Genomic DNA, 11,913 nt, shown 5'->3' with positions numbered 1-11,913 from the left:
TTTCCTTTTTTTTTTTTTTTAACTGTTTAATGCTCCAATCTCATAGCTGGAGGTGGCACTCACTGTATCACCAGCCAGCAGGGGAAGAACATCTCCCTGCTGAGCTCCCATGCCAGAATGAACTTCGAGTTACAGACCAAGGCTACAGGGAAGGAGGCAGCCCCAGGTCCTGGGCATGACCTAAAACTGCACCCTGCCAGGGTCAGGAGGCCTGGTGGGACTGCTGGTGGCACAGCAGCCACCCAAAAATGCCAAGGCCGGAAACCTCTCACGTGAAAGGTAGGTAGGAGACACCTTATAACCTCCAGCCACCACACGCACACACAGTCCTGGCTAGGGAAAGCCCAGACCAGTAAGATCTTTGAGAGGCCCAAGGCTTGCTGGTTGCAGTGGAGTTGAGGCTCCAGTTGAGCTCAGCTGCCTGGGATGCCATCTGTGAAGCATGGGCCGCAGTGTTAGGGAAGGTATGGAGCTGCAGAACAGATGTCAAACCACTTTTCACAGATGAGCCTATGAACTCCATTTCATCAACCTCCTGGATACAAAAACTCATGGACTCAATATAGACATTGGATTTATGACACATTATAACCTGCCTGACATCTGACTCCCCAAGCACCTCTCCACTTTTACCTGCTACATCCCCCTTCCCTCCCACTCCCCACCCTCAGCCTGTCCCTCACCCCCTGACACTTCAATTTATATTTTCATTGGCTGGCTATCTTGCCTGCATTGTATGCCAGCCTCTGGCTTCTTCACTATTCATTCCATCCAGAAAGAGTGCACACAAACCAACTAGATGGTTCCTCAGCCTGACAAAGTTTTTTAAACCTGAAAGCTTGCTAAAAATATATTTCTCCAACTCTTCAGTTGGCCTAATAAAATATATCAGAGGTACCCTTGACTGGTCTGTGCTGGGGCCAGGACCCAAAGGGGGGTCAAAGAGCCAGGGGCCCACCGTGAGGAATGCCCAGAACAAGAGGCTCGATATGCCAACTGGCCTGAAGGCGGGGACAGGGCCTAACAGGGAGCCAAAGGTCCCAGAGAGGGTACCACAGCTGAAGTGGATGAAGGATGCAATGTGCAATGCATGGGGTGCAGTGTTAGGGGAGGTATGGAGATGCAGAATGGATGTCACCTCAAGACACATAAATGGGCAGCCTCCTGCCTGAGAAACATCTGAATCAGTTTTCCATCAAGGCATGGCAAACAAAAGAGGAGCAGGCAGTTGACACAGAAACAGGTGGGCAGGCGGAAAACTAACCAGCACCAGGAAGGTTCCCTGTTACAGGCTACCATCCCTGCTGGTTTCATCCCGCTGCACCTTCTCTCTCTCTCTCTCTCTCTCTCTCTCTCACACACACACACACACACACACGTTTTGCTTTGAACAGTTTGAGGGGCAGTTTCAAAGAAACCCCTGCACCTATCTCCTTGAAACTTGGCAGGCTTCATGGCCTCAGAAGGAAGAACCATCCCTGTTCTATTCATCTGAATCAGGTAAGAAATGACCAGGTTATAGGCATTTCAGTGATTTCCCATTATAGCTTATGGCTGAATCACCAAAACAGCATTGCAACTCCGAAACAGATTCGGTCAAATCAAAACAGAACAGTGATCCGAAGCACTGAAATGAATTACTGTCCTCCAAAATGTCCAAATTTGAAACCAAAACAAAACATAGCCATTAAACACAGCAGGTTACTGTGCAATCATTAGTACTACACAGTAACAACTGCACATTCCACGACTCGTGTAGACGTAGCCACTGTTGATCAAATTATGGCACCAATACTGAACACATGAATAGAACACATCTGTGCTGTAATCTACTGCTATGGTTTTTGTCATATCTTGTTTTAAAAAAAGAGAAACTTGTGACTGTGTACTGTGGGATGCCCCTGAATGGGAGTCATTATTTCTCAGTCATACTGCTGAAGGAAGAGGATGGATGTGCCTCCTCCACAGAAACCCTATTTGCAGTTTGTCTCAATTCTGAAATATCTCTCTGCTTCCTTAAGCTTTTGAGTCCTTTCCTATTCAAAATAGCAGTTCAGCACCTGCTTCCTCCATTAATGTCAGTGGGATTTAAGTGTGTATTTAAAGTTAAGCCTACCTTTAGGGACTTTTTAATGGGAGATCAATTTCCTAGGCTCTTATATTGGCCCCCATTACTGCAAGATCTGAGCACCTCAGACTCTATTGTAATTATCCTCACAATAGCCCAAGAAGCAAGGCCATATTTATGAAGGGGATTTGAGACATCATAGGGAGGTCAAATAATTTGCCTACGGTCACATAGAAAGTGTCACAGAGAAGCTCAAACCTTAACCTCTAGACCAGCCCCTCCCCCACCTTAGGACGGTTATCAGCTGTTGCACTAAATTGAAGGGAAATGAGCCCTTGCCTCCAGCAGGCAAATTCAAATCAGAGGGAAAAGAGGTCTTTGAGAGATAATCCTAAAACAGAGGGGGAGGGGAAAGAGAAAAGAGCCCATCATCCAAATATTTGGAGACCCGAATATAATCATCATCCAAACAGTGAATCAGCTTCTGTTTCATTGCTATCCCAATTATTGGCTAAGAACCCCTCTCACTGTGAGTAGTTTAGCAGGCAGACCCACAGGAAAAACAGCAAGGATCATTCACCATAGGGCTGAATGGGAAGCAATGCTTCCAGCCAGACTTCAAAAGGCTGATCTTCCCACCAGCAGGGAAAACAGTTGGTCTCCAAGCTGGAAAGATGTTCACGGTATTTTCTTCAGGCTCCTTCTGACCATTTCTGCCTCCATGGCCTTGAGGAATAGGGAAGAATTAGTTTCAAAAGTCTTCTTTTGTTGAAAAGCTATAACCAAGGAAGTCATACAGGCTGCTTGTACATGTTAAAAAAAAAAAAAAAACGAACAAAAAAAGGATGTGCTTTATTGACAGAAGCACAGCATTACTTTGACCCAGCTCTGCAACATCTGTAAAGATCAGGCGCTTCAGCAGGAATTTTTGGCACTTTTAGCAAAAGCTGATTCAATCAGCTGCTACATAAAAGCGCCAGAAAAAGCCCCACTAAAGCACATAATCTACACAGACATCAGGCAAGCCGGGCCAACTAAGGTGCTGCCTCTTCTGGCCATGTGCAGGACTTGGTGCAGTAATGCACTGAGTTTAAAGTAAAGTGTCATTTTTAGCTTTTTTAATGGCTGCAAGCAGCCACAATGTTCATCTGTGAATAGCAGCACTCTGAGGTATGTCCTTAATATCTAACTGTGCTAGACAACACTACCATGAACATGCTCTGCCCAGTTGCTGCACACCAAAAAGCAGTTGCATTGCTTGTATTTACATACAGTACACACAGAATAAGGGCCAGTGCCACTCTTGAAAATGACAAGGACACCCAGCATTCTTTTAACAGCAGCTACCTGACATTCAAAGCACTCCATACACATGGAACAGATGAGAGTGCAGAGTGTTTGCAGCAGCATCTCTAGCATAGTTCGACATGGTACAGACATCTCATGATTGCTTACCACATTTCTGGCATTATGCTGTCAGTGCCGAAGCCAGCCTGAATGCAGATACCGAGACATCAGCTCGCTGTGAAACTTCACTTTATTCACATGATCAGTAGACTATGGCTTTTATAAAAAGTTCAAAGTAGAGATGAATTCAAACCAAATCCCCAGGCCTTAAACCCTAGAGCTTAAGTAGAATTTGTTCTCAGATTTGCAGTTTGTAGCTTGAACCCATCTTTAATTCAGAAAACCCAAATGGTGCAAAGAAGATGCCAACAGGACAATGCAGACACAGATGCATGAAAAGCCCCGCTTTTAGGCATCCCATCACTATATCCCATCTGGAACCATAAGTACCACTCCATGATACCTATGGTAAAGGAATTCCTCTTTTCACTCTCTGCATCATTATTTCAATGTACTATTGTACATGTTATTTCTAGGTCACACTTCATATTAAATATACATTTATAAATAGCTTATAAAGGATTCATAAGTATTTAATAGATATTGTAAGCAGGTTATAGGCATGAAGAGAACATGGCCTAAATCATCATAATTGTATCATTAAAAAAATTCATGATAACTGAGTAACCATTTTTGCATTTATTAATCACTTATTAACCCTTTATAATGTATTCTTATTCTAAAACATGCCCATTATGCATTAACTGATCATTCCTAAAAACACAGTAGGGGACTCACAGGAGAAATGGCTGGAAAATATCCCAGCCCTGAAGTGTTTACTAATGGGACTGCAGACATTAAATTGGCAAATTAGGGTGAGAATAAAATCTGCCTGCTTTGGTCTATCAGACTCTTTATAATGCTATCTGGTGCAGATTACTGCAGATGGAGCTTGAAGTTCCCCAGCATGGGAACGTTCCCAAGCACCTGGAGAGAGCAGCTGCAGGCTCTAAGAAGAGCTTGTAAATGCCTTTGGCAAAATGAATACTAGATGAGTCTATTGGAATAAAACATTAGGGGAAATCACGCAGCTTCACTCCCAGTTCTTCCTAAGACAAAGAGTTGCATGTTAAAAACAAAGGGAGGTAGAAGCCCCATATGCTTGTCAGCAGTCAATCACACTACCTTGACTCTGAGCTTAACAGAGATTAAGGATGGTTATTTGCATAGGTATTCTGTTTTGCAACCCTGCTTTCTAACAGGAATGCCTTCAGAGCAGGATCAACGTAAATTTAGAAGTGGAGTTTTCATACGCATCACTGAGCCCTGTTCATTCATTTTGATGGAGATCTTAGTGGATACAAAAATACTCCAAGCACTGTCAAAGGCTCGGGGCCTTGGACAGAACTCTGTAAACATATGGGTGAATGAACATGCTCGTCAATGCATCTTAAATGTACTTTAAAATATAGAAACTTATTTTTTAAATACGGAGTTCTTTTGCATTGGCCACATTGCAAAAGCTTTCTTTAACTTGTTGTGGAACAAAAACATCTGAGAAACACAGGAAAAAAAGCACAATTTGGGGCAATATTACAAATATAGCATTCAGGAAAGCGAAGGCAGCAAATAAACAAACATGGATTCATTCCACTAAAAATCACTGAAACCATACTGTGAATTTCTAAAAGATAGTATTCCACTACATCATATATGTTTCTATGATCTCTAACATTATTAGAATGCTATCAACAATTTTGATAACTTTTCCAACTAAAAAGAAGCTACCAATTAGTCATATTTAACAACTCGAAAACTTAGATATTGACAGCAGTGTAGACTTATACAAAAAGGTGAAGAAGCTTAACTGCAAAAAAAATCAAGAAATAAACAGGAAAGGCACTAATGCAGAAATCCTTATGAACCAATTACAAGAGTCCTCTGTAATGCTTTAGTTAAAGGTTAATGAATCCAGGCATATGCAGATACCCTGATTCAGTAAAGTACTTAAGCTCCACTGACTTAGTACATGCTTAACTTTAAAAATGTGAGTAGTTGCACTGGCTTTCAGCAAAGCATATCAGCACATAGATAAGTGCTTTTCCTAGCAAGTGTCCATGAATATATAAATCAGGTTGCACTGACCTTTATGGCTTTTTTTACGGTTTGGCTACATAGGAAATTTTCACTAGTTATACTACTATAGTTACATTGGTATAGCTCCCTGTGTCAACACTTATTATGGAAAAGTATCTTTTTAGCTGACTTTAGACTGCTGTCAGTGAGATATAAGATATCCAGGGGGGGGGGCGGGAAAATCACTCTTTTACCAAAATAGAGGGTCCATACCACAAAGTGTTCTATTGGCATAACAACAGTAATTTAAATTTGTACATTATTTTATATCAATATACATTTCCCATGGAGATAACATCTAAACTATAGTAATCTTACAACAGAGTGAAAGATTCAAATAAGAAAAAGTTTGGGATATTCAATACTGGTGAGGTTCACCTGGAGTAGTACTGAGGTTTCACTTAGTTCGGAAGAAAGAAACACACGGATAAATTGGAAAGAGTCCTGCAGACAGCAATAAAAATTAAAAGAAATCTAGAAAACAGGATTGAACAGGAAAAATGGAAGAACTGGGATTATTTAGTTTGGAAAAGCAAACACTATGTATTTGATAACAGTCATCAAATGTATAAAAGATTGCTACAGAGAGGATGTTGATAGATCAGGGCCAGGCAAAAATATGGCCTACGGGCTGGGTCCAGCCCACCAGGCACTTTCATCCAGCCTGCTGCATCCATGAAGGAATTCTGCCCCTCCCAGGCCTTCTGCCCACGAGGGTGGGAGCAAGGCGCCCATGCATACATGCACCCCTCAACATACTCTATTGTGCTTTGTTCCCACCCCTGTGGGCGGGAGGGCTCAGCCCCACCAGCATGCAGCTTCTGGGCAGGGCAGCTGCTGCCCCTGCTGTAGCCACCCCCGTGGGAACCTGCTTGGCTTCCCAGACATCCAGCTTGCTCCAGGCAGCAGGTAGGGAAGCAGCAGGGGTGGTGGCCAGGGTGGGGCAGTGGAGCTGCAGCTGGACAGAAGAACGGAGAGCAGTGCAGAGCCCATGCCGAGGGGAGTGGTGAGAGCACAGAGCTTGGCTGGGCAGGGTGTGGGTGTGAGGGAGGGTGGAGGGTATGGGGACCCCACAGACTCCTCCACATGGCGCACAGCCCCCACTGCCAGCAGCAAGAGCAGGCAGTGGGCACTCAGGGTGTTAGTGCCTGGCGTAGACACTGGCATCCAGTGGGGTGTGGCTCTGGCCAGTGCTGCATGCGGAGGCGAGGAGCGCTGCCTGCCCAGCCTGGCTCTATTGTGGGGGCTTCGAGCCGCGCACCTGCAGCTCCCACACTCGTACTCAGGGAAGTCCCATGCTGGAGCCAGCTATGTTCCCCTCCCCCTGCCGTGCAGGTCCCTGGGCTCTGCCAGGAGTGGAGGGAGCCCTGCCTCCTGCTTCCCTGTGGAGTCTAGAATGGGGCTCCACTTGGTGCAAGTGTGGGAGCTGCAGGCACACCATGTGGAGCCCCTGCGATAGAGGTGGGCCGGGCAGGCTGCTTTCCTCACCGCCATGCCACAGCGCTGGCTGGAACCACGCCCTGCTCAGCACCAGCACCTGCGCCAGGCTGAGGCCCCTGACCCTCTCCCCCCACCCCGTCTGCTGCTGCTACCAGCAGCAGGGGCTGCGTGCCATGTGGGGAAGTGTGTGGGGGATCTACACCCCCCCATAAACCTCACACAGCCACACCCTTCTCCCACAACCCCCACTGACATACACACACCCCCTGACATGCCATTCCACATAGCCACACCCGCTCACAACCCCCCACACATGCACCCCACCCCACCACCATACATACCCCCCAATATACAAAAGTAAGACTATTTTTAGTTATGCAATCACCTCTACATACACTACTCAAACACAAATCATGACAATTTTTTTTTGTAATAAAATTAAAATGTGTTATAGTAGGTGTTTGACTTTTAGTGTATGATTTGTTTTTTTTCTGGTTCTAAGATGGCAAATCCTGCCCCTCACCCCCTCCCAAAAGGAGCATTGTGGGGGTCCACTCCTCCTTCACAATGAAGTCATTTCACAGCACCCTTGCTTTGTTGACTATTCCCCTCAGCCTGATCCTGAGGAGAGAGCAATCTTAACAGAAGGGGTAAAAGTCTTTAGCTGTAATCACTTAGTCCCATGTCTTTAAAAGTTCCACCACACATCTCCATAATACAGCAGGACTCTACATAGACTTTGATCAGTTGTGAAACAACTTGTGACAGTTTTGTATAGGAACAGCAACCAAGGACTCCCCCTCCCCAGTGAGTACCCTAATCTCTAGACTGTAGAATCATGCTTCATCTTGCTTTCTCTCTCTTTGGATCAATACATCTTGAAGCCTCTTCTGCCCATTGGCACAGCTTCTACATGAGAGCTTGAGAGTACATTCCACCTACTTTAACATATAGCCTGGTGTTTGGGGCACTCTTTGGGGAGATGAAAAATGTAAATTTGAACCCCATCAGGCTGAGAAAAGAATTGAACAACTGCATGGTGCATCGCTCTCAGTGAATAGTCATCATGGGAGACTTCAATTACCCGGATATCTCGTGGGAAGAGCACTCGGCCACATCCGAACAGTCACAAAGCTTCTTCACACACATGGACGAGCTCTACCTGACTCAAGAAGTCCACAGACTGACAACAGGTAAAGCACTACTGGACCTGGTACTGGCCAAAAGGGATGATCTAGTCAGTGACCTAAGAATTGAAGGAAAGCTGGGAGACAGTGACCATAAGCTGATCACTTTTACTATCCTTTGCAAAGCTGGCAAGTCAGTCAGCAATGCAGAAGTCCTCCACTTTAGGAAAGATGACTTTGATAAACTCAGGAGGCTTGTTGTTGAGGCCCTAAGGGGCCATGACTGGACAGGGAGAGGAGTCCTAGATGAGTGGTTGCTCCTTAAGGGAGCGATCCTGAAAGCACAAGGGATGTCTATCCCACCTTGGAGGAAAGGTAGAAAAAAGGCACATCAACCCCCTTGGCTCAGCAGGGAACTCATAGACCTCCTACATCTAAAAAGAGAGGCTTATAAAGGATGGAAGATAGGAAGAACCAGTAAGGAGGAGTATTCTGCACTGGTCCGTACCTGTAGAGAGTGAACCAGGAAAGCCAAGGCTGCAACCAAACTCCAACTGGCTACATGTATCAAAGACAATAAAAAGCCCTTTTTCAGATGTGGGGAGTCAAAAGAAAAGCAAGGGTAACAATGGGCCCCTGCTAAACCAAATAGGACAGCTGACAACCAACACCTAGGAAAAAGCCAACCTCCTTAATTGGTACTTTGTGTTGGTTTTTAACCAGCCCAATGGGACTGCCCTACCTAACATGATGTGGGATGGCCAGGGTGAGGGTAAATTTATACCCAACATCTGTGTAGACCTTGTAAAGGAAAATCTTGAGAGGCTGGACACCTTTGAGTCAGCTGGTCCTGACAGACTGCACCCCAGAGTACTTAAGAAGCTGGTAGGCATCATAGCCCAGCCACTGGCAAGGATATTGGAGAATTCATGGTGCTCAGGTGAAGTACCCGAAGATTGGAAGAAGGCCAGTGTGGTGCCTATCTTCAGGAAGGGAGGAAAGTAGATCTGGGGAACTACAGGCCAATCAGCTTGACCTCAAATCCCTGGAAAGATTTTGGAAAAAATTATCAAAGAGACCATTTCTTGACAAGCTGGCTGATGGCAACATACTGAGGGATAGCCAGCACAGGTTCATTGTGAGTAGGTCTTGCCTGACCAATCTAATTTCCTTCTATGACCAGGTGACATATCACCTGGACAAGGAAGAAGAGATTGACATCATATATCTGGACTTTAAAAAAGCCTTTGATCTGGTCTCATGATCGCCTCATGCAAAAATTGGCCAACTGCAGCCTCCGCTACATCACAGTCCAATTGCTGGGGAACTGGCTCCGAGTCCAGACCCAGAGAGTGGTGGTCAATGGAAGCGAATCATCATGGCACTCTGTGAGCAGTGGTGTCCCTCAAGGCTCCATCCTTGGACCTGCACTCTTTAACATCTTTATTAACAATGTGGACACTGATGTCATAAGAGGACTGGCCAAGTTTGCCAATGACACCAAACTTTGGGGTAGAGCATCCATACCCAAGGATAGGCTAGTGATCCAGGATGTCCCTGATAGGCTTAGAAAGTGGACAGATAAAAACCTGATGACATTCAATATGGAAATATGCAAGGTACTCCACCTCGGGTAAAAAAAACCACGCATCACGCTTATAGACTTGGCAGCACTACGCACACTAGCATCACGGCCAAAAGGGATTTGGGGGTCATGATTGACCGGAAGATGAGCATGAGCCACCAATGCAGCATTGCAGCTGGTAAAGCAAACAAAACTAGCTTGCATCTATAGATACTTGCTTCTCAAGTAAATCGCAGGATGTCATCCTCCCACTGGACTCAGCCTTGGTGAGGCTGCAGCTGGAGTACTGCATCCAATTCTGGGCTCCACAATTCAAGAAGGATATGGAGAAGCTTAAGACAGTCCAAAGGAAAGCAACATACATGATCAGAGGGCAAGAGAACAGGCCTTTTGAAGAGAGGCACGGGACTCTTCAGCCTGGAAAAGCACAGGCTCAGGGGTGACCTGGTGGCAGCCTATAAGTATATAAAGCATATGCATCAGAATCTGAGGGAACACCTGTTCACCAGAGTGCCCCAAGGGATAACAAGGTCCAACAGTCACAAACTCCTCCAAGACCATTTTAGGCTGGACACAAGGAAAAACTTCTTTACTGTCTGAGCCTCTCAAGGCCTGGAATAGACTCCCTCCAGAGGTGGGTAAGCATCAAGTCTGGACTCTTTTAAAAAGCATCTAGATGCTTATCTTGCTGGGATCCTTTGACCCTAGCTGACTTCCTGCCCCTGGGGCAGGGGGCTGGACTCAATCTTCCGAGGTCCCTTCAAGCTTAATGTCTATGAAATCTACGAACCCAGCTCTCCTACTTCCTAAACAAGCACTGTGACAAGAACATTACAGAAAAGGCGGGTAGTGTCATCATTACCTTCCCCTCTCCCACCTTTTTTTAAAAACAAAGTGGTCCCAACTCCATCTGTAGGGGGCCCAATCCTGTAAGCATGTGGTAAGTGACTTCTGAGCAAGCCTGCCAGTTCAGGGTCCTTAGGAAAATTTAGGCAGAAAATCCATTTCCAAATCCCAATTGGGCTTCTACAAAAGCCAGATCCTGAGGTGGCTCAAGTCCTTTACTGGCTCTAGTACTTACCTATGTCAAGGACTCTCTGTTTAGCTGTGTGCTGCCGTGAATGCCAGTATTTCCAGTACTTCAGCTGTTCGTCTCTGTTTTTATCTTCACTGAATACGACCATGACCACACTCTACAGAAAAGGGAAAGTAGAGAATACAATACTGGCTATACCTCAAGTTTAATTAATTCTAAGATATCCATGTACTAGAAAAACCATGAACTTCTATAGAGCACAGTAGCACCTGCCCTGGAAGAGAACAATGTTCACTGTTTTGTTGTCTAGCTCTACAAGTGAGATGCAAGCAATACCTTTCTATGCCAATTCTCTTTCCAGTCTGAATAAAATGTCATCAAATACTTTAAATTTAATGAAATATGTGCTTGTTAGAGAAAAAATGGTGGCCTCTATAGCCAAAGGATCCCCAATTATGATTCTGACTAAGATATTTAATGAGGCTGTCATTAGAATGCCTTGTGACTGTAGAAGACTACATAAGCCTAGGAAGGGATAGATATCATATAGTGAGCGCTCATCTAGGTAAAACAAATACAAAGCAGCAGCCAGTTTCATATTGCAGTCAATGGAGTGAGGATGGGAGACAGTGCATGACCTCCCTACAGAGAAATTAGAGTTTCAGATGGAAATATCATTGTGAACGTCCTTACTTCTTGCTATGTAGTTTAAAAATAAGTAAATAAGTAGCACAGCTGAAAATATACAGACAAAAATGTAGCATTTTAGTGCTAGAACCATCAACAACTTGCACAGAGAAAATCCTGTAACACACAAATGTTTGACAATTTAAAAACAGTGTTTTCATGCGATGAATGGCGATACACTCACACTCACACACACACACACACACACACACACAATTTACTTGAATCTAAGGCGACCCTGAACTTCAGATGCTCTCCCAATAATTAGATGCTAGACATGGAAAATTCATAAATTTATTTCAATTTTCCATGTATCAAATCTAATTATTGAAGGGTCATCTTTAATTCATCCCTCCTGCTACTGCAGTGGGCCAGGCAGTGCAGAGGTAGGTGGTTGTGGGAATGCCTGCCCCCCACCCCCCCAGCAGCCTCTGCTTCCCTCTCCCTGCCCCTCCCCCCCACCCCCCAACTCTACAGCAGGCTCTGC

At 45.1% G+C, this 11,913-nt stretch overlaps 1 protein-coding gene across 3 annotated transcripts in view; it reads right to left on the bottom strand.

Annotated features, from left to right (window-relative positions):
* GRHL2 (grainyhead like transcription factor 2) overlaps positions 1-11,913 on the bottom strand; it is a 149,861-nt gene that overhangs the window by 84,267 nt on the left and 53,681 nt on the right. For all 3 annotated transcript variants that reach the window (XM_019528021.1, XM_019528022.1, XM_019528023.1), the window contains exon 7: positions 10,785-10,896. In XM_019528021.1, coding sequence (XP_019383566.1) covers positions 10,785-10,896 — 112 coding nt within the window. The remainder of the gene's footprint in view (positions 1-10,784; positions 10,897-11,913) is intronic.

The sequence above is a fragment of the Gavialis gangeticus genome, unplaced genomic scaffold (assembly GCF_001723915.1).
Source record: "Gavialis gangeticus isolate Ggan-Ray unplaced genomic scaffold, GavGan_comp1, whole genome shotgun sequence".
Taxonomy (NCBI): Eukaryota; Metazoa; Chordata; order Crocodylia; family Gavialidae; genus Gavialis; species Gavialis gangeticus.
The sequence above is the reverse complement of the archived record's forward strand: the minus strand, read 5'-3'. Positions and strand labels throughout refer to the sequence as shown.